The 22,594-nt window shown below is 39.0% G+C and overlaps 1 protein-coding gene across 5 annotated transcripts in view; it reads left to right on the top strand.

Annotated features, from left to right (window-relative positions):
- MLIP (muscular LMNA-interacting protein) overlaps positions 1-22,594 on the top strand; it is a 103,868-nt gene that overhangs the window by 47,162 nt on the left and 34,112 nt on the right. For 2 of the 5 annotated variants that reach the window (XM_017739324.1, XM_017739326.1), the window contains exons 4-9: positions 3,255-4,883; positions 10,314-10,385; positions 19,473-19,538; positions 19,617-19,700; positions 19,796-19,855; positions 21,576-21,620. In XM_017739324.1, the coding sequence (XP_017594813.1) occupies positions 3,255-4,883; positions 10,314-10,385; positions 19,473-19,538; positions 19,617-19,700; positions 19,796-19,855; positions 21,576-21,620 (1,956 nt within the window). The remainder of the gene's footprint in view (positions 1-3,254; positions 4,884-10,313; positions 10,386-19,472; positions 19,539-19,616; positions 19,701-19,795; positions 19,856-21,575; positions 21,621-22,594) is intronic. The other 3 variants (XM_017739325.1, XM_017739328.1, XM_017739329.1) reach the window with 3 other exon arrangements.

Here is a 22,594-nt window from a genome sequence, read left to right as displayed (position 1 = left end):
TCCCTTTTCCTGTTTGACCAGCATATCTTTCAGGGTCTTGCTGGTATAGCTAACCACATCTTTTGTGCCCTTCAAAAACAATGTGACCTCACCAGAATGACCATTTGCCTTGCGTCCAACTCAGTTCTGCTATTTCAAATGTGCTGAAGGTCTCCTGGGCAAGGCTCAATACTAATATTATGTCCACTTTGATAATTCTGGAATGATTATCTACAAGGCATCAAGATCTTTTTCAAGTGCCTTTATCCCTTTGTGCTGATGTAACCTTGCCACCTATTTCAACTTTCTTCATACATTTTTGGGAAATGTTTATCTGAGATGCTCCTGAGAAGAGCAAAAGACTTGCAGTTGAATCACAGACCAAAGCAACTCAAATCTGCTTTGGTCACTCACTTCTTCTGCACCAATCCAATTCACCTACAGGAGGGTTTTAAAGTAGAGAAACTGAACAGAAGAAAAATCCACAGATTGAGGGACGTTATTATATCTCGCCTACTGGCACTGTTGAGGCTGCAGCTGTAAAACCATGGTCAGTTTGGTGGCCAGCAACCCTCAAATTCAAGAGAGACGTGAGGAAGGGAGTGGGGTACAGCACAAAGGTGTAAATATGTCTGGGGCACATGTGAGCTGAGGCTGAAGGAGCTGGCTTTGTTGACTCCCACCAAGAGACAGACAAGGAGGCATCCAGAAACTGCCCAGGACCACTGGCAGGGCAGTTACAGACATGACAGAGCCAAACTCCTCTCTGCAGTGGCAGGTGAGGCAGCAATGGCTGCAAACTGCAGCGTGCGAGATCCCAGCTGCTCATCAGAAGCAGCTTCCTCAGTGGGAGGTGGTGCAGCACTGGCACAGGCTGCCTGGGGGTGCTGGAGCTCCATCAGAGCTTTGGAGACTGGATGAGACATGGCCACAGCTGACCTGACCCGCTGGCACTGGTGAGAGCCCTGCTTTGAGTAGGAGGCTGGACTAGATGACCTCTGGAAGCCACTTCCAACCCACTTTGATTATGATTTCCTGATCCTGTAAATAAGAGGTTGATCATCTGTAGATGTGGTTATTAATATTGTGTTACAATAGCAAAATCATTTCTGACGACTTGATTAATGGCTCAATTAGCTCAGCATGTAAATGGTCAGTGGTATTTAAACATGAAGAGTACTGAAAAATGTCTTTATTTTACCTGCAGGAGCATATTTGTCATCTGCTATCATGAACATTTTTGTAGCTGCTTATAAATCTTTCTTCTTGAGTTTTAACTAATTAGAAGTCACTGCACATCCTGTGCTTTTATTATGAAGTTTCATATTTATTCCTCATTTCCTTTTAATCTGTTGTCTTTGTAAGGGAAATTTATCTATTCTATTTCGAAATATAGAGATTTCACACCCCAGCTCTGTTTTGGTAGTTGATCAACTTCCCGAATTAATTATTAAATTCAGGAGGCTGCTTCAAGTTATCAGATTTATTACCACACTGCTTTTTAACTCGTTAAATAATTTTATTTTTCATGACATATTTAATAATAATTTTAATAATTATTAAATACTGGTAAATTAATCTCAATTTCCAGTATTTTTCTTCTTCTTAATTAGCAGCTTTTTGAGCAAGAGTCATAATTTCTCAATCCAATAGAATATATGTACAATGATATAAACAACATTAATTTTTATATTCCAATATTTGTCCTGTATTCATCCATTGCCTTTCCACTTTGAAATGGGATGCCTTAATAAATGTGTAAAACAAGGGGAAGTCAGTGTGGTTGTAAAGGCATTCATATGTTTTGTGTTTATTCCTATAAATCAAAGCATTGACCTGGCTTTTCTGAAGTTACCTTATACAGAAAGTGTCTTTGGTTTAAAAGGCTTGCTTTTTGTATGGTATAATTTAGCAGGAAGAGCCCACTGATTTTAAGTTCTAAGGGCTAATAGGGTTTTGAAGTGTGTATTTAGCCCATATTTAGGCATCGTTTTGCCCTTGAAAACTTTTAAGTCTTGCTCTTCTGTCACAGCTTCTTCCAGCATGTGCTCTCACTTGAAAATTAGTTGTTTTGTTCTTATTTTTATTTTGTTATGTATCAATGATATATTACATAATACTAATCCTAATCATCACCATCATAATTCCTCTCTTCTATGGGTAAGACATATGTATTAAAAATATAATTCATAGTCTGAGCCACAGCCATGAGCAAGTTGTGTGTTGAAGGGTATAATTGTCTTTTACAGAGCTGCATAATCTTTTCAGGGTATCTAACAATAGTTAAATAGGTGTTCTTATATTTACATCAAGTTTGATGGAATTAGAGTCAATTTCCCTGCTTTCAAATCACTCAGTCAAATGTTAGGTGACAATTTGTATCCTTTTGGTTTTACAGTTGACTTAACTTACTATTTCACACTGATATGTTTTATTCATATTGTGTATACCTCAGTTTTTAATTTCAGCATTATAATAACTTGGAAGATTTTGAGACAATTTCTTTCTTTAGAAGCATGAAACTGTATAACAGGTTGATAATATACTTGTATGCTCTAATTAGTTTTGACAAATCCTAATTAGAATGGACCCAAGAAAAAAGACACTCATGAAAGAGCTCATTACTGTTTTATTAGTGTATTGAAAGACTGTGGAGAAGGGGATAAGGACTCTTACATGCCTGCAAACTGTCAAAAGCTCTGCTCTGTGAATGACAGGAGAAGTGAAAAGCAAACTGGATGTCTGATTTAAGTTGTTCCAAGCAAATTTCTCATTCTGATATCACAGTGCTGCAGAAGGAGTTGTTTACTGAATGAGAAAAAGAGCACTTGGCTTGAATCCCATTTTCAGAAAGGCTGCTTTCCACTGAACTGTAAAAGTGAGATGGGACACAACTGCATTTTTTTTACCTTCCGTTGTGTTTATTTTTTGTGGATGCCATCACATGATTCCAGACACTCATGGCACAACTGTCTTGGGTTTTACCTAAAATGAAAAATACTGTGGCCTTGAACCTTGTTTATATCAACAAAACTGGGGTGTCATAAACCCAAAGTACCACACAGCTTGTTGTACTGTCTCAGTCACCTCCCCATGAGAACCTTATCCATCAGGCTGTATGCCCAAGCTGAAAACAACCCTATGCTTTTAATCCACGCAGCAGTACTAATGGAAACCCTATACGCATGACCACAGGACTGAAATGTGGGGTGTTTAACAGTTCCACAAGTTCCACCTATATTAACAATTCTGTTTTGTTTTTTTTTTCTCTCCAGTTAATTTCTACTCTTTCCACCTCTGATCATCTTTCCTCTAAACCACCTGCTGTCCACTTAATTTCTCCAATTAATCAGAAAGTAGCGTGCGGTGCCATGGTTAACATGAATCAAGCCTCTTCGCTGGACGAGTCCTGTAACAACTGGCAGTCAGCAACCGGGTTTTCTAAGCAAGACTCATCTCTCTACTTTCAGTCTGTTTCCCATAGTTCATCTCCCTCAATGTCTAAAATATCCTCTTCTGCATCAAAGAGTTGGTACTCCACTCCTCAATTGTCTGATAACCTACAAACACCAAGTCTCTATAGTCCTGGCTGTGTTTGCAAAATGGGAGGCTTCTCCACATCCTCTGTTCCTGCAAGGAGCTCAAGTCTTTCCTCCAATCCTCCATGTTCAACGGAAATTCAAAGATCTTTAGCTCAGTCTCTATCCCCCAGTTCTTCCAAAAGATTGAATGCTTTGTCTCCTCTCCCTGTACATATAATAACACATTCATTATGTCCTAGCCCTAAACCTTTGTCTCCACCCTCTCTTTATGGGTCCTCTTCGACCATATGTAGTATAAATGAGCCTTGCTCACAAACATTATCCAGAGGAAATTCAGCCAAGTCAGGAGTCAAATCCCCTCTGCCAACAAGACTGACTCTCTTAACTGCTATTTTGAGATCAGGCTCCTCTCAGCAGAGACCACTTTCTCCTGCTTCTTGTCCCACATTTTCCCCCAGCTCCCTTAGTTCATCAACATTTGCAATAGATCAAAAGTTCGAAACAACTCCCCCAACCCCCAAGAAATCTGTTTTAAGCCCTCCTATAAGCCTAGATTCTCCCAACAAAGAGGATTATTGGCTTTCAGGATGGGCTCAGCATCTGCTTTTACCTTCCAAGCCACATCCCACGCCTCGAGCGAGGTCCCTTTCTCCTAAAAAGCACCTTCCAGTTCAATCACTTTCTCCAGACTTCCGAAATTCTCTGTCATCCCCTGTCTCCTCCCACAGAAGATCAGTTGCCTCTCCAGATATGCAGTCTTCACTGCCTCCTCCTTGTGCCCCGGCTCCCTCTTCCTTAGCATTCCCCACCTCTCCTTCTCCAGAAGGGCCGAGGTATTCTGCCTCCAGGTCCCAGGGCCCTCAGAAGTCTCACAGAGTACACACTTACTCACCCATCTTTACTTGCCGGTCATACCCTTTGCTTTCTTCTACCATTCTTAGTAGTGCATTGTCTCCCACCCTAGAAAAACACTCATCTCCTTCCCCAAGTCTTTTGCACTCACCTTCTAGATCTAAATCAGATTCATCCCAAACATCTGTTCAGGAGATCAGTGCCTCCTCTCCTACCCCTTCTAGCATCTCAGAGCAGTGGTCTCTCCCACAGCGTCACTCTACCCCACTGGTTCCACAAACTAGTAGTATTAATTCCCATCCACTGCAATTTAATTCTTCATTGGTGCAAGCAAATTTTAGGTCTAACTCCTCCTCTCCAAGACCTGAGCATTCTGCCACCTCATCCGTGTTAAAGTGCAGATCTCCCATCTCAGACAAGTCACCAGGCACACTACCATCAAGACCCAGAGAGCTGACTTCGGCACAGTCTTTTTCCCTGCCTCCTGACCATGAAAACATCAAACCCAAGGTACTCTTGGTGCATGCTTATTTTACAATAGTTCTTTGTCCCTGTAGGGACAAATCACGTGCACGTTTCACAATTCTAGTAAAATAAATGGGACATGAAAAAAATGTGGAAAAGCTACAGGTTTTGTATTAATAGTGAAGATAGTGAAAATGAAATCCTACCCTTCAAATTGCTAGCAATGTGTTCTGTATTATGGAGAAGATGGTGTAGGCATCCTTTAGCACAAAAAAGAAGATTCATGGGTGAGATGATTTACTGCTAAAGTTGGATTTGTGTCCAGTGGCTCTGATGTACATTTGGTACACCTATTTGTGGAGCTTGCCTAAAATCCTGGTCTGTCAAAAATCAACCATGAAGAATGTTCTAGTCACCCCATTCTAAAGTAAATCCATATGTGTTCCCAGGGAAAGTAATAGAGGTGTGGTGGTCTTAGGTGCAGGGCTGAGCAAGAAGCAGTTTAATCTAATTGATATGAACTAGATGTTCCAGGGGTAAGTGATTCCCAAGCACCTCATCCCACCTGCCCTCCTCACTTCCCAGGAGGCTTTCCTCACCCCAGCCACCCTGGGACCAGCCCAGATGCACTAATGAGCTCAGTCTGAGCAAGACTTTGTGGCCAAGGGCCAGCAAGGGAAGATAAGGACAGACTCCTGCTTCTTCCCTTTCTTTTGTACTCTTCTATCTTTGGTACTTCTCTGATCTTGTTGTGCTAGACAGAGGAAGAGGGGGGAAAAAAAGCCAAGCTTCCTACAGCATGAACTACTGCAAATACAAAAGTCTCACACCTGGCAGATCAGCCATGCTCCTGCTGTTTGTCATCCACCCGAAGGCAGGAGAGCTATCGCAGAGTGAGAATAAGCAATGATGGCAATTGCTGCAGGAGGGCTTGGGAACCAGGCATACTGTAGATTTAAAGATGTATCTCAAGACTAGGAAGGGAAGGGTATCCAAAAACATGCAGCAGGTAGGTGAGAACAAGAGAGCTGCTGTGCAAAAAGGAAGAGTTAGTTGCAGAAGGCATCAGAGCTGCACGAGGCTTTCCAACCTCTTTTATCTTATCTTTGCACTCTGGGCTTTCCTTGTGCTGTGTTCCCATCCTCTAACTCATATCTGAGCTCTGTCCATCACAGAAAGTCTCTCATAGTTTATTGATTTATTTGCTCACAGCACAAAATTACAGCCTGGTCCACCAGATCAAGTTGTGTCAGGTGTGTTCCTAACAGCTTAGCCATGGCAGGGAGTGACTTAAAAATGTTAATTGGAAATGAGAGGTTAAAATCGGCACAAAGTAGCAATTGTCATGAATGGTTCTTTTAAAATCCAAACAAGCCAAGAGGAACCATTTTGCCAAGCAGAGATGTACGGTGTTGTTACACCCTATCATTATTAGTTAATGAAACAAAAAAAGAGATATGAAATTGTAGAAATTCCAAGAAAAAAGCCCCTGAGATCAAACTGTAAGGCACAACCAAGCCTGCCGACTGCAAAACAGTTGCAGTTCCTATTAGCTGGTGCATTGAGCACTGTGAGGTCCCAGGCAGTAAGGAAATGCTCTGCTTGTGACACAGAGCTATTGCCTGGGCTTATATTTGCAGAGGTTGTTATACTCCTTCTATCTTTCCTTCTGTCTTTCCTACTGTCCCTTTTCCTACTAATTCTGCTTTATCATGCAATATGGTGGCACTTTTGAAACTGCCCCACCATTCCATGGAGACTGGGAGAATGTCCACCAGTATAATACACTTGGACCATTAGTCTGGTCTAATTTTTAAACATGTAGACAAAACTGACTCAGCTGGAGATGTGGAAGACCTAAAGTATCTAAATCTAACACAGCTGGGTATTCAGTGCAGGAAAGCTCTCTCATGGCCTTAAAATGTGAGTCTGAGACCTCATCTACAGTTAATGATACTGTGCATTCAACACCCCCCTCCTGCTCTCACTTATTTCCATCCCTAGATTATGGCATAGCTCAATGAACGTTGCTGATGTGTTAATGGTAGCAGGCTGTCCAGTGATACTCCAGTGTCAAATCTCAGTATATTTCCACGGAAAAAAAGAAAAGTTTTGAGGAGAGACAACTTTAACATCCTAAGCAGCATTTAGGTCTCTTTAGTACTAATCAGCTCAACTTTATAACCAGGCAAAAAGCAGATTGCTTCATCTGATGATTGTTGATGCATGACAAGATCTTTTCATGTATGAATGTGCTAAGTGAACATAGAGGGGAAAAGACAGCATCTAGAAGTACTTGCCTTTGGTGTGTATAATTTGGCATGTGTAATTTTTCAACCTTAATGTTGCTTCAACAGTCATTGCAGCAACATTAAGACATATTAAACCAACATCTATTAAACCAGAATTCAGACATGCACCTATTCATAACCTATCCATTTGTTTAAATGTTCGTATATGTGTATATATAAGCATATGCTTTCCCATGGTTTATATTCATTAATGATTTAAAAATAGGAATGTTTTGCAAAGTGAATATAAACATAAATCCACAGATCAGTGCGAAGTGTGAAGTTTGGGTGACCCCAGGAAATAAAAGCCCTCTCCCTAGACTTTGTAGATACTTTGATAGTGTCCTCATGGACCTAATATAGCAAAATGGATGGTGAGACAGAGTAGGGAAAGATAAATTTGATTCAACAAGGAACAGTTGTTAGAATAAAAACTTCTGGCTTTCTGGTTTGAAAAAACTTTGTAGTGGTTTCATGGTGTATCATTCTTACATATTCTTTGATTTTTCCTATTTGAATATAGCTCAGGATTGCATATAGATCTACCCAGAACAGCTGGGGAACAAACTGACTTCAGCAACATGGAGCTCAGCACAGCTGCAAAAGCTACCATAAAGCAGGAAAGATTATTCAGGAGGAGCTCTGTGCTACTGTGGTTGGTCACTGATTGTAAGCCTTTACAGTGCATGTCTAGCACATTTTGCAACACCCTGTGGGTGTCTTAGGTGATCATTTGAACAAAAACTCAAGGACATTTTCCCCTGAACTCCCCAGACTGACATTTACCCAAGCTTTGATGTTGGAATTGGTTTGCTTTTGGCTGTACCAAGGTGCAGGCCAGCAGACCTAACTATCCATGGCTGTTTAAAATTACTGCTAGATTCCTGTGAAGCAGATTGTTAAATGTATTTAGGCATTGAAAAAATAATTTTAAAAACCATGAAATAATGTGTAAAGAAACATATTTATAGAGATGAGAAACTGAATTAAAGACTTTCCACTCATCTCAAACCTGTGAAAATAGCACATTGCTCCCAAGTTCTACAGTATCTGGAAGTCATGAAGCACATGAAAGCAGTATAGAAACTTTTACATTTTAACAGTCTCTTATGTCTTTGTTTAGTTCATATAATAGTACAACTAATGTCAAAGTGATAATAGTTTTCTTTTCATATATGATGTTCATTTCACCATGTCAAAGCCTATGTGCTTGTGAAGACATTGTATTTCATGTATTTCACATGTTCAATTATACAGTTTTTAGTTGAATATCAATTATAATCAAACAAGGATACATTTTGTGAATATGCCTATTTTAATATTTGGAATTTGGTCTTCCATCTCAGTGATCAGTATTTTATCTCTTACGAATATAGTTTTTGTATATGCATTAATATATCTATGGAGCTATGCAGTGTTGCTGTCTAAATGTTCTAAGGGCAGGATTCAACTCACATGACTTTTGACATTTGAATGTTACACATGGAAGCACAGTTTAGGTGATTCTATTACAGCTAATGGAGAGAATATGGCGTCTTCAGAAGATTATTTTATTTTACTTTTCTAGTTGCCTAGTTTGGGATGAGATTAATTCTACAGAAATGCCTATGATCATAAAAAGCATTCGTGTTGACTGAAGAGCCTGAATGGTAGACATCCAAGTTAGAATCACTAAACCTCATATGAATTACTATCCCATGCTCTAAAGCCCCTCTCACCAAAAAATAGAAAGAAGTTCAGTTCCAGCATTTGTATTCATCTACTTTGTCAAGATATTAATTCAATATGATTGCTGTGATTACTGACTTCTTGAATGACTCATTCTCCAGCTCCTCACTAAGAATGAGTGAAGTCAAAAGCAAACAATATTATGTATAGAAAGAATTAAAAGGTCGTGTCCTACACTATTTCAAGATAGGTGTGCAGATAAATTTCTTATCTGAGTTAAAATTTTGCCCACTCTGCTGTCATCAAGACTTTTAGTAGATATAAAGAAAATTAAAAGATAAAAAAAGAATGACCCAACGTGCAACATGCTCTTTCAGACTGTTGTCTCATAACCACCAGTATTTACTGTTGCAGGTAACGGTACATTAAAAAACCTGACCTGATTAACAAATAACTTTATTTCTGGATGGTTATCATAGAAGTAATCAAACACTGACTTAAAAGTCTATTCTTGTGTGAATTTAGGATTTTTTGTTAGATTGTTGCCTAAAAGGGAACAATGTAACAAATATCTACACAATAATAATAGTAGTAATAGTAATAAAAATCCAACAGTCATGTGATTAAGAATCCTAGCTCTTGAACTCGTATAAGTATAGAAGAACCTCATAAATCTTTTTAAAGTTACTGAATTCAGCCTCTACATTTGCAATGAAAATGTAAAAAATATGGTTTGTAAGGAGATAAAAATAACCGGGCAAAGTAATATATTCTAAAATATAAATTATTTGAAAATAATAATTTTTAAGGTTGATCTTAGAATTTTCCTACCCAAACCCATACATTTTGTATGGTTTAGATTGCCAGTTCTGTAAGCTTTATAAGAGTATGAAAGTTCCTGTACTTATTTTGTTTGGTTGGTAGAGTTATTTATTCAGGAGATGAAAAGCTGCATCAAGACTTAAATGTTCTATCCACTCACACAAGCAATTCAGCATTTAAGGATCATAATCAGTCTCATGAGAGCCAATCACAGAAATCCCTCTGATTTTGTGGTTCAGGATCACACCACTCAGCAACCGTTGCTGAGGTGGATGTACTGACAGTAATAGCTGTGCATTTTCATACCAAATCACCAGAAAAATTGGAAAAAACTTACAGCCTCTCCTGATACTCATTTAAGGGTGGTAGTCAGCAGAAAGTGGTTAAACTTAATTTGGAAGCTATAAACTCAACTTACTTTAGAAGATGTAAGGTAGAGGTAATTTGCTTTGTCCTACTTCATTCCTAAGAACAAAACATGTACGTTACACGACTTTAAAATGTTAACAGAAACACAATATTTTCTTTAAGAAATAGCTTTTCTGGGAAATATGTAAGCATTGTTTTGTTGCAACGTGTCTGCAAGATGATTGGAATTGTCTTTCATTCTGTCGTACCTTTCCCCTCTCTTCCCTCTCTCTCCCTCTTCTACTCTGTTTTACTTCTCTTCCTGCTTTCTGGTTTACCCTTTTAGCAGTACAAGATCAAGACAAGCTACAAGGCATTTGCAGCAATCCCTACAAACACATTGCTTATGGAACAGAAGGTTAGTGTTTGCTCAAAGACATGAGCATTGCATTGTATATTTGAGACCATTCACCTTTATGTACCAATTCTGACATTTCTGTTGGGGGATACTGCAGAATGGAAGTTCTGGCGACTAACTACTCAGGATTATAATTCCAGCCATTTTTCAGGGTCAACCACTTTCACTGAAGATCAAAGACTTCACTACTCTGAATTTCTGAAAAGCAATTTACTATAAAAAAGGAAAAAATCCCAGTGTGCTAAAGGAAATGCCTTTTATGGCAACATCTCCAAATCTGTTTTGTTATTGGAAAGTGTCTGGAGCACTGCGGGGTATGCCCAGTCTCTGCCCTGGAGGGGGCTGATAAGGACATTGCATAACCTCCCAGCAGACTCCCCTTGGAAAAGGCAGCACTTTGCAGTGAGGGTGAGAGAAAACAAGAACCATGATCCTCTGGGAGACCTTATGTAGAGTCCTTGTAACCCATTGGCTTCTACCCTCTCACACCCACCCTTGTATCCCTATAAGATCTAGCCCTCTCCCCCTTTGACGGGGAGATAGAGGTGCGGGCAAATAAAGCTGCCCCATGTGGAACTGCCCTACGAGCCTCTCGTCTCCTCCCGGTCCAGCCTGGGGTTTGCCTCGCAGAACAAGCGCTGAAATCACTCCCGCTGAATCACTGAAGGGCTGACAGCCTGCTGAGACAGCCCCCCCTGCAGAGGCACCCCGGCGGCCGAGGGATCCCCGCAGGCCTCTGGGGACTGTCCCTTGCAGGACGCTCTCTGTGGAGCTGTCACGGCTTCCTGGTCTGAGCCACAGACCCCATCCCGGCCGCTATAGAGCACTGCTGTTCTGGGACCTGACAGTCAGTAGATCTTGGTCACTTAATGATTATTGGACAGCTGTGCTTATATCTGTAAATTTAACATCCCAAAATATGCAATTTTGACCAACTGCCTTGTTAAACTGTTAGAACCATCCTGGCCATTGTTCTGACCTCTGTTAACTTCCATTCTTCTTGAACACTTTAAGAGCTAGGCAGTGGGCCATTCCCAGTATGTAGTTTGAGGTAACAATCATTTTCTGTAGGACAGGCAAATAGGTTCAAACCCCAGACTTCAGTGCATGGATTTACTACCAAAGTAAAAAAGCCAAAAAAGGCTAGGCTGTATAGTCCTTATTTAGATAATGCAACTTTAAAAGTCAATTGAAAATTTAAGCTTGCATGAAGGGTTCAAAATACCCATGGATATATATTTCCTAAATATTTTCCCCAAATTAGTTTTGCTCAAAAGAATATCTAAGTTTAACAAAAATTTTCTCTGATGATTGATGAGCTAAGTGTCTTACATGTTTAAAGACATAATCATGCTTACATCCAGTTTGTAGCTTTATCAGAAAAAGCTTTCTGTTCAGGACCTAGGTGAGGAACTTAGCCTTTGATTAATTTCTTTAAGACTAAGCATTCCTGACTACACATCTAAATATTTATTCACATATACAGCTCAGTTTATTTCACTAGTAGTTTACAAAGCCTAAAGTTATTGGAGAGGGTGAACTTAACTGTGTACAAAATCTGAAGATGATAATTGTCTCCTTGAAGTATTACTGATTGTGATCTAGTATTTATCAATTAACTACTATAAATCAGATTCTTTTTCAGAAAAAAAGAGACATTCCTTTCTTTTCCAATGTTCTTTTCATCTTGAATGATTTTTTAAAACCTTTGCATAAAACCTGATCCTTCCCTTACTTAAATCTTGAATGCACTAATGAAGGTTATGTTTGCTTTAGCTTGCAATGTGGTGCAATAGAAACGGCTCTGTAAAGGAAAATAGCCAATGCAGGAGATTCTACACCCCTACAGAATGTATTTTGGGAGGGTTTTGTTTGAGCAGAAAGCCTGTTAGCAGGTGGAAGAATTTGGTGGACTCCTGAAGTACCACTTCATAGTTGACTTCACCTGAAAGGCACTGTTCGTGCACTCTGAGACTGCACCACTCTGCAACCCAAGCCAGGTAGGTGACTCTGAGCAGGGTATTCACTCTAAGATCACACTCCTGATGTGAACTAGTGGGTTTATGTCAGCTGTCTGATTGCACTTTTTCATAAGAAAATGGATTTATTTTGATGGATTTTATTTATCTTGCTGGTGCTCTCTGGGGCATTGACTCACAACATGCATGTTACTTATGCCCAGTTCATAAAACTGAATTGTGCAATCTAACACCAGCATCTGTAGGAAAAGTAACGACTCAAGAGATATCTGTGTTTAAATAGACTTTTGGTTACCCATTGATTTACTGAAAATCGTAGCCTTGGTGTATCTTTCAGTAGTGAAAGTAGTCATGTAGTACTAATAAGAAATCAATTCTCCACTATAGGATTTGCCTTCAGGAGAGACTCTTGACTAATTAACTTTTTAAGTGTGTGTTTCAGCATTGCCTGAGCACATGCTTTCTCCCATCTTGAGAATTATGGATAACAATCTCCTATTGATCTGCAGCAGCAGCTAATCGTAGCGCTCCTAAACTAGTCCCGTTGTGTTAGCTGATAAGAGTTTAGAGTATGACTCCTATGAGAAAGCATGAAGTAGTCACATGGCATATTCGGGCCCGCTGTAGCAAGCCTTAATATCCAAGTATTCTCCTCAGAATTGTTGAATTCATGATACATTCTAGCTTAATGACAATAATTGTGTTGTTGTTCCCATTTTATGCAAAGCATTTTATGCACAGAATTAAAAAGAGAGAGATTTAAGATGATAAGATTTTAACTGCATAAGTGATGTTTTATTAACATTAAAATAATGGTTATGTGATTAGAAATACAACATTTTTTTAAGATACATTTTTTAGCCTAAGGTGCTAAAAAAGTGTTTTGCTATGTGATTAAATTATAAATGCACATTGTCAGAAGTCAGCTATTTTCCACTGTGTGAGTAATTATATTACTTAATTTAAGTGGTCATGAGAAATAAAATTAGTCAGAATTGTGTTGTGGGTGATCTTAGTAACAATTCATCTGTAGTATTAATTAGATCCCACGACAGAAAAACGCTACTCACATGCCATGTAAGGTGCAATGATTTGTCTCCCTCTAAATTGTCTCCTGGTCTCTAACTTTCTCAAGTTTTCTTTTATGTTTGTGTAGATGCTTTCATTTAAACTGGCATTTTTCAACTCCTGCTTATGAAACCATTAGGCTGCCATTACCTTAATGTTTTTTCTAGAACGTGTTCTTCTTACCTTCCAGTACTCTTACTCAAAGACAGCTGTTCTAGTATGTGCCCATTCGTAGAGAAGGCTGATAGACTATATATGTGTGCAGCTGTTCTAGTATGTGCCCATTCGTAGAGAAGAAAAGGCTGATAGACTATATATGTGTATACTTTGAGTAACTCAGAAGTGGCTTAATCTCATCAAATCTCCTCACTGGCAAACTTCCCAGCTGTTTGAGTTTGTGTGAACCTGGTGTTTCTCCTATCACCTGCTCTCTGCTCACAAAAAGGCCTATCCAGGATATCTCTTGGAAGGTTGGGCTGTAACTTCCTTCACAGCCAGAAGACCAAAACTTGTTTTTAAGGGACTTATCCTCAGCATGGTCAGGCTCTGTCAGGGAGCAGCAAGAGGGGGTTGCTCCACAGGAAAGGTGTGTCAGGAGCTGAGATGGCAGCAAGGATGGCAGGACAATGTCCTCATCAGCAAGGGTACAGCTCCACAGTGCCCGAGCAAGGACGGCAGAAATGCTGATAATGAGTTGATGATAATCAGGGTCAGTCAGCAGCCACACATATTCAGAGCTATGAGGCAGGTCCACAGACTGTGATACTGAAGTCTCCAGCCCAGCTGATGATAGGATCCACAGGCTAGAAGGGGAAGCTGAGCAAGTTTAATACAGGCATAAGGAAAAATTTGACAGAAAGAAATAATTAACGATTAGAAAAAATTGCTGGAGACTGAAATAGGCTCTTTATCACAAAAATTGAAAAATCAAGACAGGACATTTTTCTGGCTCCTCATATAGTAATTCCATGTAGTACTGTGGTTTAAAGAAGTCAGACTAGGTGAGCACTGTCATTCCTTCTGGCCTTATTAGCACTGAGACAGTGAGTCACCCTTCTGCAGACACTCACTCTTGTGTAGGTTCTACAATTATATGGATGTGATAACAGTCTAATTCAAAATTCCATTCTGAACTGGGTATTATTTAAAAAGTAATGTTTCTATTATTTAGAGGTTGTATTTATCAAATATCTACTACTGTGTCTTTCAGTCAAAATGGATAGATGAAGAGTTTATTTCCAGGAGCTACAGAAAAATTCATAACGTTGCATACCTCATGTTAAGAAAGAAAGGCAATAATTGTGCAGTTGTAGAGTGATAAAGGACCTTGTATGTCTATAATAGTAACCAAATATGCCAATGCAGAAGCAGCCTATGAGCTCCCTTTTTCTTTCAAGGGCCTTGAAAGTTGACAGTCTCTTAAAACAGATCCAACTTCATCTTAAGGATTATGTAAAATTTGAGATGGAACCCAAAAAACTGTTGTAGGCCTTGGATTTACAAACCAAAAAAGTTTTCTCTTAACACTTCTGTGGTCTTTGGTCTACAGCAAGGTCTATGCAGGGAAATCTGGGTTTGTTGTATTTGTCCAGCTACACATGTGCTCTGCATGCTAATTGGGTGAATTTCCCTTATCTGAGCATCATTTGGATGGGAAGGAAACATGGGCATACAGACTTGGTGCTCAGACTTCCCTCAGCCTGAACTGGGGATGAAGTGTGGCACACGTGTTACAAGCCAGCATGATGGAATGTGTCATGAAACACACCTGCTTCACAGCTGAGGCTTATCCCACACTGACCAAGTCTTCTGAATAACACTAGGCATGACTGGCTATGGGTGGAATAGGTGCAAATGTCGACTCATCTGGATTGCATTTATCAAGTAATTACAAGCAGACAACAATAATTTCAATTCTAAATAAATGTAGAAAAACTAAAACAGTCTTTCCATGTTTTGCTACACTTAGAAAACTCCAAAGACCTGGTAATTGCAACCCATTGCCTACAAAAACAGACTATAGGCAATGCAGCATATTCTCCTTGTGGAAAGAAAAAAAGAAAAAGGTATTTTCCTCTGCATCCAGAAGGAAAAAGAAGGCATGTTGGGTTTTGGATTTGGTTGGTTTTTGTGGTTTTTTTTTAACTGAAAAGGAAGAAATGCAACTGAGGAAATATGGCAGTGTTCAGCTACACTGAAAACCCAGCTTTAAGTTCTTGCCTTTAGGAAACTCTTACTTATTATATTATCAAAAATCCATTACTATAGGAACTGATCATGGCAAACGCAGATCCAGGTCACTCCTTGAAATCGTACAGCAGGAACCTGGAAGCAAATTTTTCTCACTCTCAGACGATTGACCTGACTGCTGGACAATTGGTTATTAGGCATGTCAGAACTTTCTGGACCTGGAAAGCATTTCTGACAAGACTTTGTTGATAAAAATAGATTTTAATTTTCCCCAAATAATTCTGGTGTGCACTTACTATATGAATTTCTTGCATCCACATTATGTGTTCACACCAAAGTGTTTCTCAAGGCTAGAGATAAATACCTCATGGTAAGAAAGAAAGGCAATAATTTGTGCAGTTGTAGGAATAAATGAAAGATCTACTTTGTCTGTAATAATAATCAAATGTGCCAATGTGGGAGCAGCCTATGAACGCCCTCAGTTTTCATGGCCCTTGCAGTTTTCAGTATTAATTATTTTATAAGACAGAAAGTAGTCAGTATAATTTCATTAAAATTTTCAGTATAATCCCCCAGAATCTTCAAGAAATAAGTTAAAGGAATTAATGGTATGTGAAGTTCCATTACACAGTGGGATTTTTTTTGCATGTGCTGAGGGCTTAGGAAAAGATAGTGATGGGAAAAATATGCTCAGTCCAGGGTTTTCACAATACAGGAAGAGGAAAGCTATGTCAGATCTAGGCCACAAAATTAGTTTTTTCTTTTTCTATTGATGTGATCTATTGGTGGATGAATTAATGTTCTATATTTCCTATATGTAACCACGACATTTCAGTCTTCTAACAAAATACTGGAGATTGTGTTTGGATCATTTACCAGTATCCTTTCAGCTCTGATAAAGTTTTAGCACTCAAAAAGGAAGAAAGAGGAGGGAAGGGTTGTAGTCATCAACGATGTCAATGGCACAAATGCATCACACCCTCAAAGTTGCCCTTTGCATGGCAAAAAAATTAGTGATTCACCACATGGTTATTTCATATAAATTGCTTTACATTTTCATTATCTAAACTACAATCTTCTTTTAAATTTTGGTACCACTGTTGTTTCATATATAATCAAAATTTTGAATGTCTAAATAAGAATGTTCCTCTTCTGATTTGTTAGACCATCAGCCCAGGAAGAGAATCTTGAATGCTGTTGATAGTGCTAATCAGCAGCATGTAGATAGCACTACTGTTTTAAATTAATCATAATATTTTTGCATGATAACACCAGTAATTTTGGAAAAAAGTAGTTGTACATTTTTATCTCAATTTCTTTCTATGTGGAAAAGTGAAAATAAAAAAGAAGGCATGTTGAAAAAAAGAATTGAGACATGTTTTGAAAAGCTAACAACAGGTTAAACAGAACCATTTATCTCTGTAGAGGTGATAGGGATAGTTATAGAAAGTATAGTTTCCTGTTTCTTCTCTTTCTTTGGAGGACTCAGCTGTTCAAATAAGATAAAATGAAAAATAAGGGAAAGAAAAAAGAAAGAAAAAAAGATGAACTAAAGAGGTGAAAGAGTGAATAAAATTAGATTAATTAGTTTGAAAATTAAAATTTTCTCTTTCCAAAGGTACAGAAAGGGAGAACACTGCAGCTTTTTCTAGTGTGGCTCCTGCGTGATGGTTGGATCTCAGGACTGTGGAGGACGCAGACCTCAGGTGCTGTGCTCACCTGAATTCCTTAGTCACTGAAGGCTCCAAAATGGAAAGATATTTGGGAACTCAGTTTCTACTGAAACTGATGAATTCTTAAATTAGCCAGTCTTGGCTCTGAACAGACACCTTTGGATGCAGCTGTAATTCCTGTAGAAAGATTCCCCTAAATCTTCAGGCTAGTTGTTTCTTACCCTTGGTTGCATTCACCCACTATTCTGGTGAAGTGAATATGAAACAGAAACATGTAGTTTTTTCTTAACAATTCCTTTGTTAGGTTTAATATCTTACTGGTTTCTTGGGGATTTTGAGACGCTGACATATTTCCCCATTCCAAACCCATGATTGATTAAAAGTTTTCTTTTTTCCTAACTCAGATTCAAACTCATCATCCCTCTACAACAGGCTGCTTTGTCAATCCCAACCCTAATAGCTACTGAAATTACTCTCTACTTAATTTTATTGCTTCATTTTAAGTTTACCAGAAGGATGTAATATTACCTGAAATTGAACCAGGGCCACTGTACTTGAGTGCAGCGCTGAGCTCTCCTTAGCTGAGCCCTCCTCTTCGACAGGACTGTTCGTCTTTTTGAAACTCTAGCTGGGTAACAATGATGAGACTGCAGAGATGAGAAAGGCTATTTGTCTTTTCATGGTCTGTCTTGGGATAAGATTACATTAATTTCTGTATATTAAAGTGAATCACTTTTACTTTTTACCTTTTGAACTACAACTACTCTATGGCCAACACATTTGTCGGGAGATGGAGAGAAAGGAAGAAATGTTTGGAAAGCAACTACTTTTAATTTTAGTAGAAGGCATGGTGTTCCATAAATGTGCTTTTGTGCAAGATCATTTGTGGATGGTATTAGAATAATATTAAAAGTAAATTGTCATTAACTTTTCACTTAGGTATACATAGATGTATGCTGCAAGTAGCTGGACAAGGAAAGAAATCAAATGTACTCAGCAAAGTAAAACTCAGAAATAAGTATGCTTATTTTCTTTTTTATTTTTTAAAGATTCTGACATTTCCCTCACAGCTGCACATAGTCTCCTGTATTTGGCAGCCCTCATACCCACCTCACTGGGACCAGTCCGTTCCTGCAGAATCCCACATGCATGAAAAAAGGGCTTTACTGGAATGCTCTTTTTTTTCTCTTATACTTTAAAAAAAAAAAAATTGACAAAATGAAACCTTACAAAACCATAATGTGTTAAACAAAAAAACCTCCACAAACCCTGCAGTTCCGTTCCCTGTAGTCCAACTTCAGCAGACACATCAGCAGGCTTCCAGAGTAATTTTTGGTCTCAGCACGGTGTCTATTTGAAAATCACTTCAAAGCAAAAATGGATGATGGCAGGGAGAATGTGCTTCACAGATGTTGGACAAAGATGAAAAGGGAACAGAGCAGTGGATTTTGGATTTTGAGAGTGCTTTGTGACCCTTATAAAGTGAAGGGATCGGCAAACTGATTTCCACTGTTCTCAAACCTGCTCCAAGTACTGGCATAGGAAAGTGAGCTGTATAGCCAAGCACAAGAAGCTTGTGTTTTGTTTTGGAGAGATTGCATATCTGCTTAGTGTGAGATCACAAATAGAGTATAGAGCATAATTTGCTTTGTACATTTCTGATTTCAGGCTAAAACCCAAGAATGTCAGACACTATTTTTGTTGCAAGGTGAAATCACCATCCCCTTTAAACAGGAGACAATTTTTACAGAAAACATCTACTGAGGGAAAAGAAAGGGCCTCCTGTGTGTTTGGGTCCCTGCCTTGTCCACCTGCTCACAGCTGGTGGATCTCCAATGGCAGGCAGCAGAGTGCACACTCACTGTGTCACGTTTACTGTGAAGGAGGGGGCATTGTTGAAGGAGAAGACAATTTGAACTGGTAGCTTCTGACCTTCAAAAGTAGAGATGAGTCACCCTGCTTGAATACTCTCTTCTCTGTAAACCCATATCTACATTCTGAATCAGGTGTTGGTAACCTGTAGAACATCACTAGGCCTGTAACTTCTTTTTTTTTTTCCATATTTCCATGGTGAAAGAGGAAGTGCCACCTTTGGAAACAGTGCTGCAAAAAGTGCATGTTTGCTTGGTTTTTAAAATTTTCGGCTTGGTATCACACCAATACCTCTTGAATTGCAGGCATTAGAAGAGCCGACCAAGCCTGCTGGTGTGACTGAAGGAGCTGCTTTGGACACTCATTCAGAGGTAGTGATGTTATTTATCTTTCAGCTCTATACTTGAAAGCAAAAAGCAAAGGTTAACTGAGTGATCCATCCTTTTCAGATGTGCTCCCCTGCCCAGCTCAGACAACAGACAGAAGAGCTGTGTGCTGTCATTGATCAAGTCCTGCAGGACCCATTGACTATGGTATCCCATCAGTACATGGAATGGACTTGTTATCTTCTTTTCATTATGTCTCTTGTCATTAATATGTCCATTCTCTGTTGAAAATAATTTTCCAGCGCCGGTGTGAGTCTTCTCCAAGTTTTCTGCAGATGAGCACGGAGTCAGATGTTGTCAAGGTAAATGAATAAGCCCACCTCCACAGCAAGGGCTCTTTTCAGGTAGATATCAAGGCAGGCAAAATCAGTGGGCAGTAGAGACTGCTGCTACAGTAAAACCGATGGCAACACAAAGCTGCAGCTGAGAAATGCAACATCAGAAGCGTTTGGCAGTTAAAAAAGCATGGAAGGACAGAACTGTAGCTCTGGAGTCAATGCAGTCTTTGCTGCAGGATGCTTTCATGAAGTCAGAAGGAGATATATTATGAAAGAGAAACAGTTTATTAAGGCTTCAGAGGCTAAAAATCTCTCATACCTTGCCTGCCTTATGGCAGGGTCTCTGGCCTTCTCCCAGATTTCATTCCATCCATATGTCCTTACTACAAAGCAACCAATGTTTCTAGCTTCAATGGCTGGAAGCATCTTTCAGAACACAGGGTTTTTTTCAAGATCATTATTTATTTTCAAATAATGGCAGTATTAAATTAACAATTGGACTTGCTCTGAGGTTCTGATCTCATTTTAAGTCTCACCACTCCCAGAAGGAGGATGTCTGCAACATCTCTTTCTCCTGGATAACTACAAAATAGGTAGTGAGAGGCAGGGTCAATCCTCTATTTCTAAACTTCTGTTTTCATTAAGTTATACTGATGTGCCTTCTGAGTTCAGAAGGATGGCTAACCAAGGGAAGAAGGTCCTGTATTCAGTTTGCTCCAGGTAAATTTAAGTTGCTCGTGGTAGCTATCAGAAAGTGAAAATGGAGGATACCCAACTAAAAGTGGGAGGAAAGGAATTTCTGGCAGATGAACACATCAAAAAGTTGATCCATTCAAAATATCACACTGAATGTCCAGTCCACCATGCAAGAATAGGGCACCGGTGCAGCATTTCTGAGTGGCTATATTGAATATACAATTCAAATTTAATTTTCATTTTTGAAATTGAAATTACTTCTGTCAATCAGCATGCAGCAGTGAATTAGACTCCTAGAGTCTGAAAGACAGAAATGTGATAGCAGCTGAAGGATGGGCAGACACTGTTATTGAGAGTGTTTCCTAATGCCTGAAGAATCTGAAGTGGTTAAAATGCTGCTACTAAGCTGATTTATAGTATCCAACAACCACTTCCTTGGGCAATTGAGAATGGAAGGCATCCTTAAGCAGTCATGATATCAAACAAAGGGGGGCAAAAGGTGGGCTTAACAGGATGTAGCTTAGGGACCAAGCTAAAAGTGGTGAAGATCTCAGAATGAGGTCAAAAAGTGCTTAACAGGGTAAACAAAGGTCATAGACATGAAAGAAAAAAAGAGCTGATAAGTAACTGCCATAGAATTATTATGGATTAGTCAAATTAAAGCAAGTTCTTGCAAATGAGAGCACAGAGAGGTAATATTTTAGGGTATTTTGTGAGCAAATGTAACTTAAATTTCATGGGGCAATGATACCTATGGCTATCTAATAATAAGCATTTTGTTATGAGAGTTCTCATATTAAATGCTGTCCTCAATAAAGCAGGATCAATATTTTTGAGCAGTAAAATTAAGTAGCATTTTCTACAGGAAATATACAAGCAAAACTTAAATATGCCTTAGTCTCATGTATGGTGTGAATCTTTCTGGAAAACTTAAGTTTTCCTGAATTTGAGCAATTAATAAATTCTCAGAATGCTGAAAATCTCTTAGGGTTACTGTTCAGAGTAACACAATATATTAATCATACATCTATTTTTTTTTTCTTACAAGATGTCAACAACATTGCAGAGAGCAGCTGGGCGTGAAACCAGATATGTAAGTACTTTTACAATTGCTCTATATTTTGTATGCAGAAATGCTTACTTTGTCTGCTCCTAAACGATACTGGGTGAGTCTGAACAAGCATCTACTTGTGATACCAGGTGTTGACTAACACAGACAAGCACGTGTATAACAGTGCTGGCGTTTGAGAATTGAGGTGTCTTCCCTGTAGTAAATCCATCATGGCTGGAGTCTCTTCACTGCTGTGTCTGTTGATAATTTTACCTGTATGAATATGATATTAAAATTAATTTCCTCACACACTTTGTTGTTGTTTCCTTCAAGCCTGGGGCAAGAGTTTGGCTGTTTGGTAAACAGACTGTTTGTTATAGGTCCTGAAGGGTGCATTGTAGGGGACTTGCTTTGGTAGAAGTCCTTTAGTTCTTTCTTATCCTTCAGAGTTTGGGGTTGATCCAAACTTTTCTTTCCAAGGTACAGAGCTGGCTGAAAACCCACAGTTTAGATGAATAGAAGCTGTTCTGTCACGTACACACACATTCCAACATATGATGAATATATCTATATTGAGTCATTTGTCCAATTATTGAGACATTAAACTCAATGAACATTTTAATTCTCTCTAGTATACACAGTTACTGCAGGTTCCACATTTTACTTGCAACTCATCTAGTCGTGGTGAGAAATCTCAGCTTACTATTCATCATTCAGCATTTCTATTGAACCTCAAATCAAAGCAGTGCTGGCAAAGCAATAGAGGTCTCCCAGTTTTATGCCAGCACAATGCTTGACTGATCAATTCAATTTTGCTTCCTGAGTGTGGCAGTATGCATATTTTATTGCATACTGTGATTTTTTTGCTTGGCAGATTGTGCTGGCTCAGACTAATTAGGAAGAATATCAGAAGAGAGCTTTTTAATGAAATAAAAGAGTGTACTTCAGAGGTAGTCTTTGAGAACAGAGTGTATTAAATAACACTCCAATGCAGATCTCCAGCTCCCAAAACTGGA

The sequence above is a fragment of the Corvus brachyrhynchos genome, unplaced genomic scaffold (genome assembly GCF_000691975.1).
Source record: "Corvus brachyrhynchos isolate BGI_N302 unplaced genomic scaffold, ASM69197v1 scaffold136, whole genome shotgun sequence".
Classification (NCBI taxonomy): Eukaryota; Metazoa; Chordata; class Aves; order Passeriformes; family Corvidae; genus Corvus; species Corvus brachyrhynchos.
Note: the sequence above shows the minus strand (reverse complement) of the source record. Positions and strands in the feature narration are given on the sequence as shown.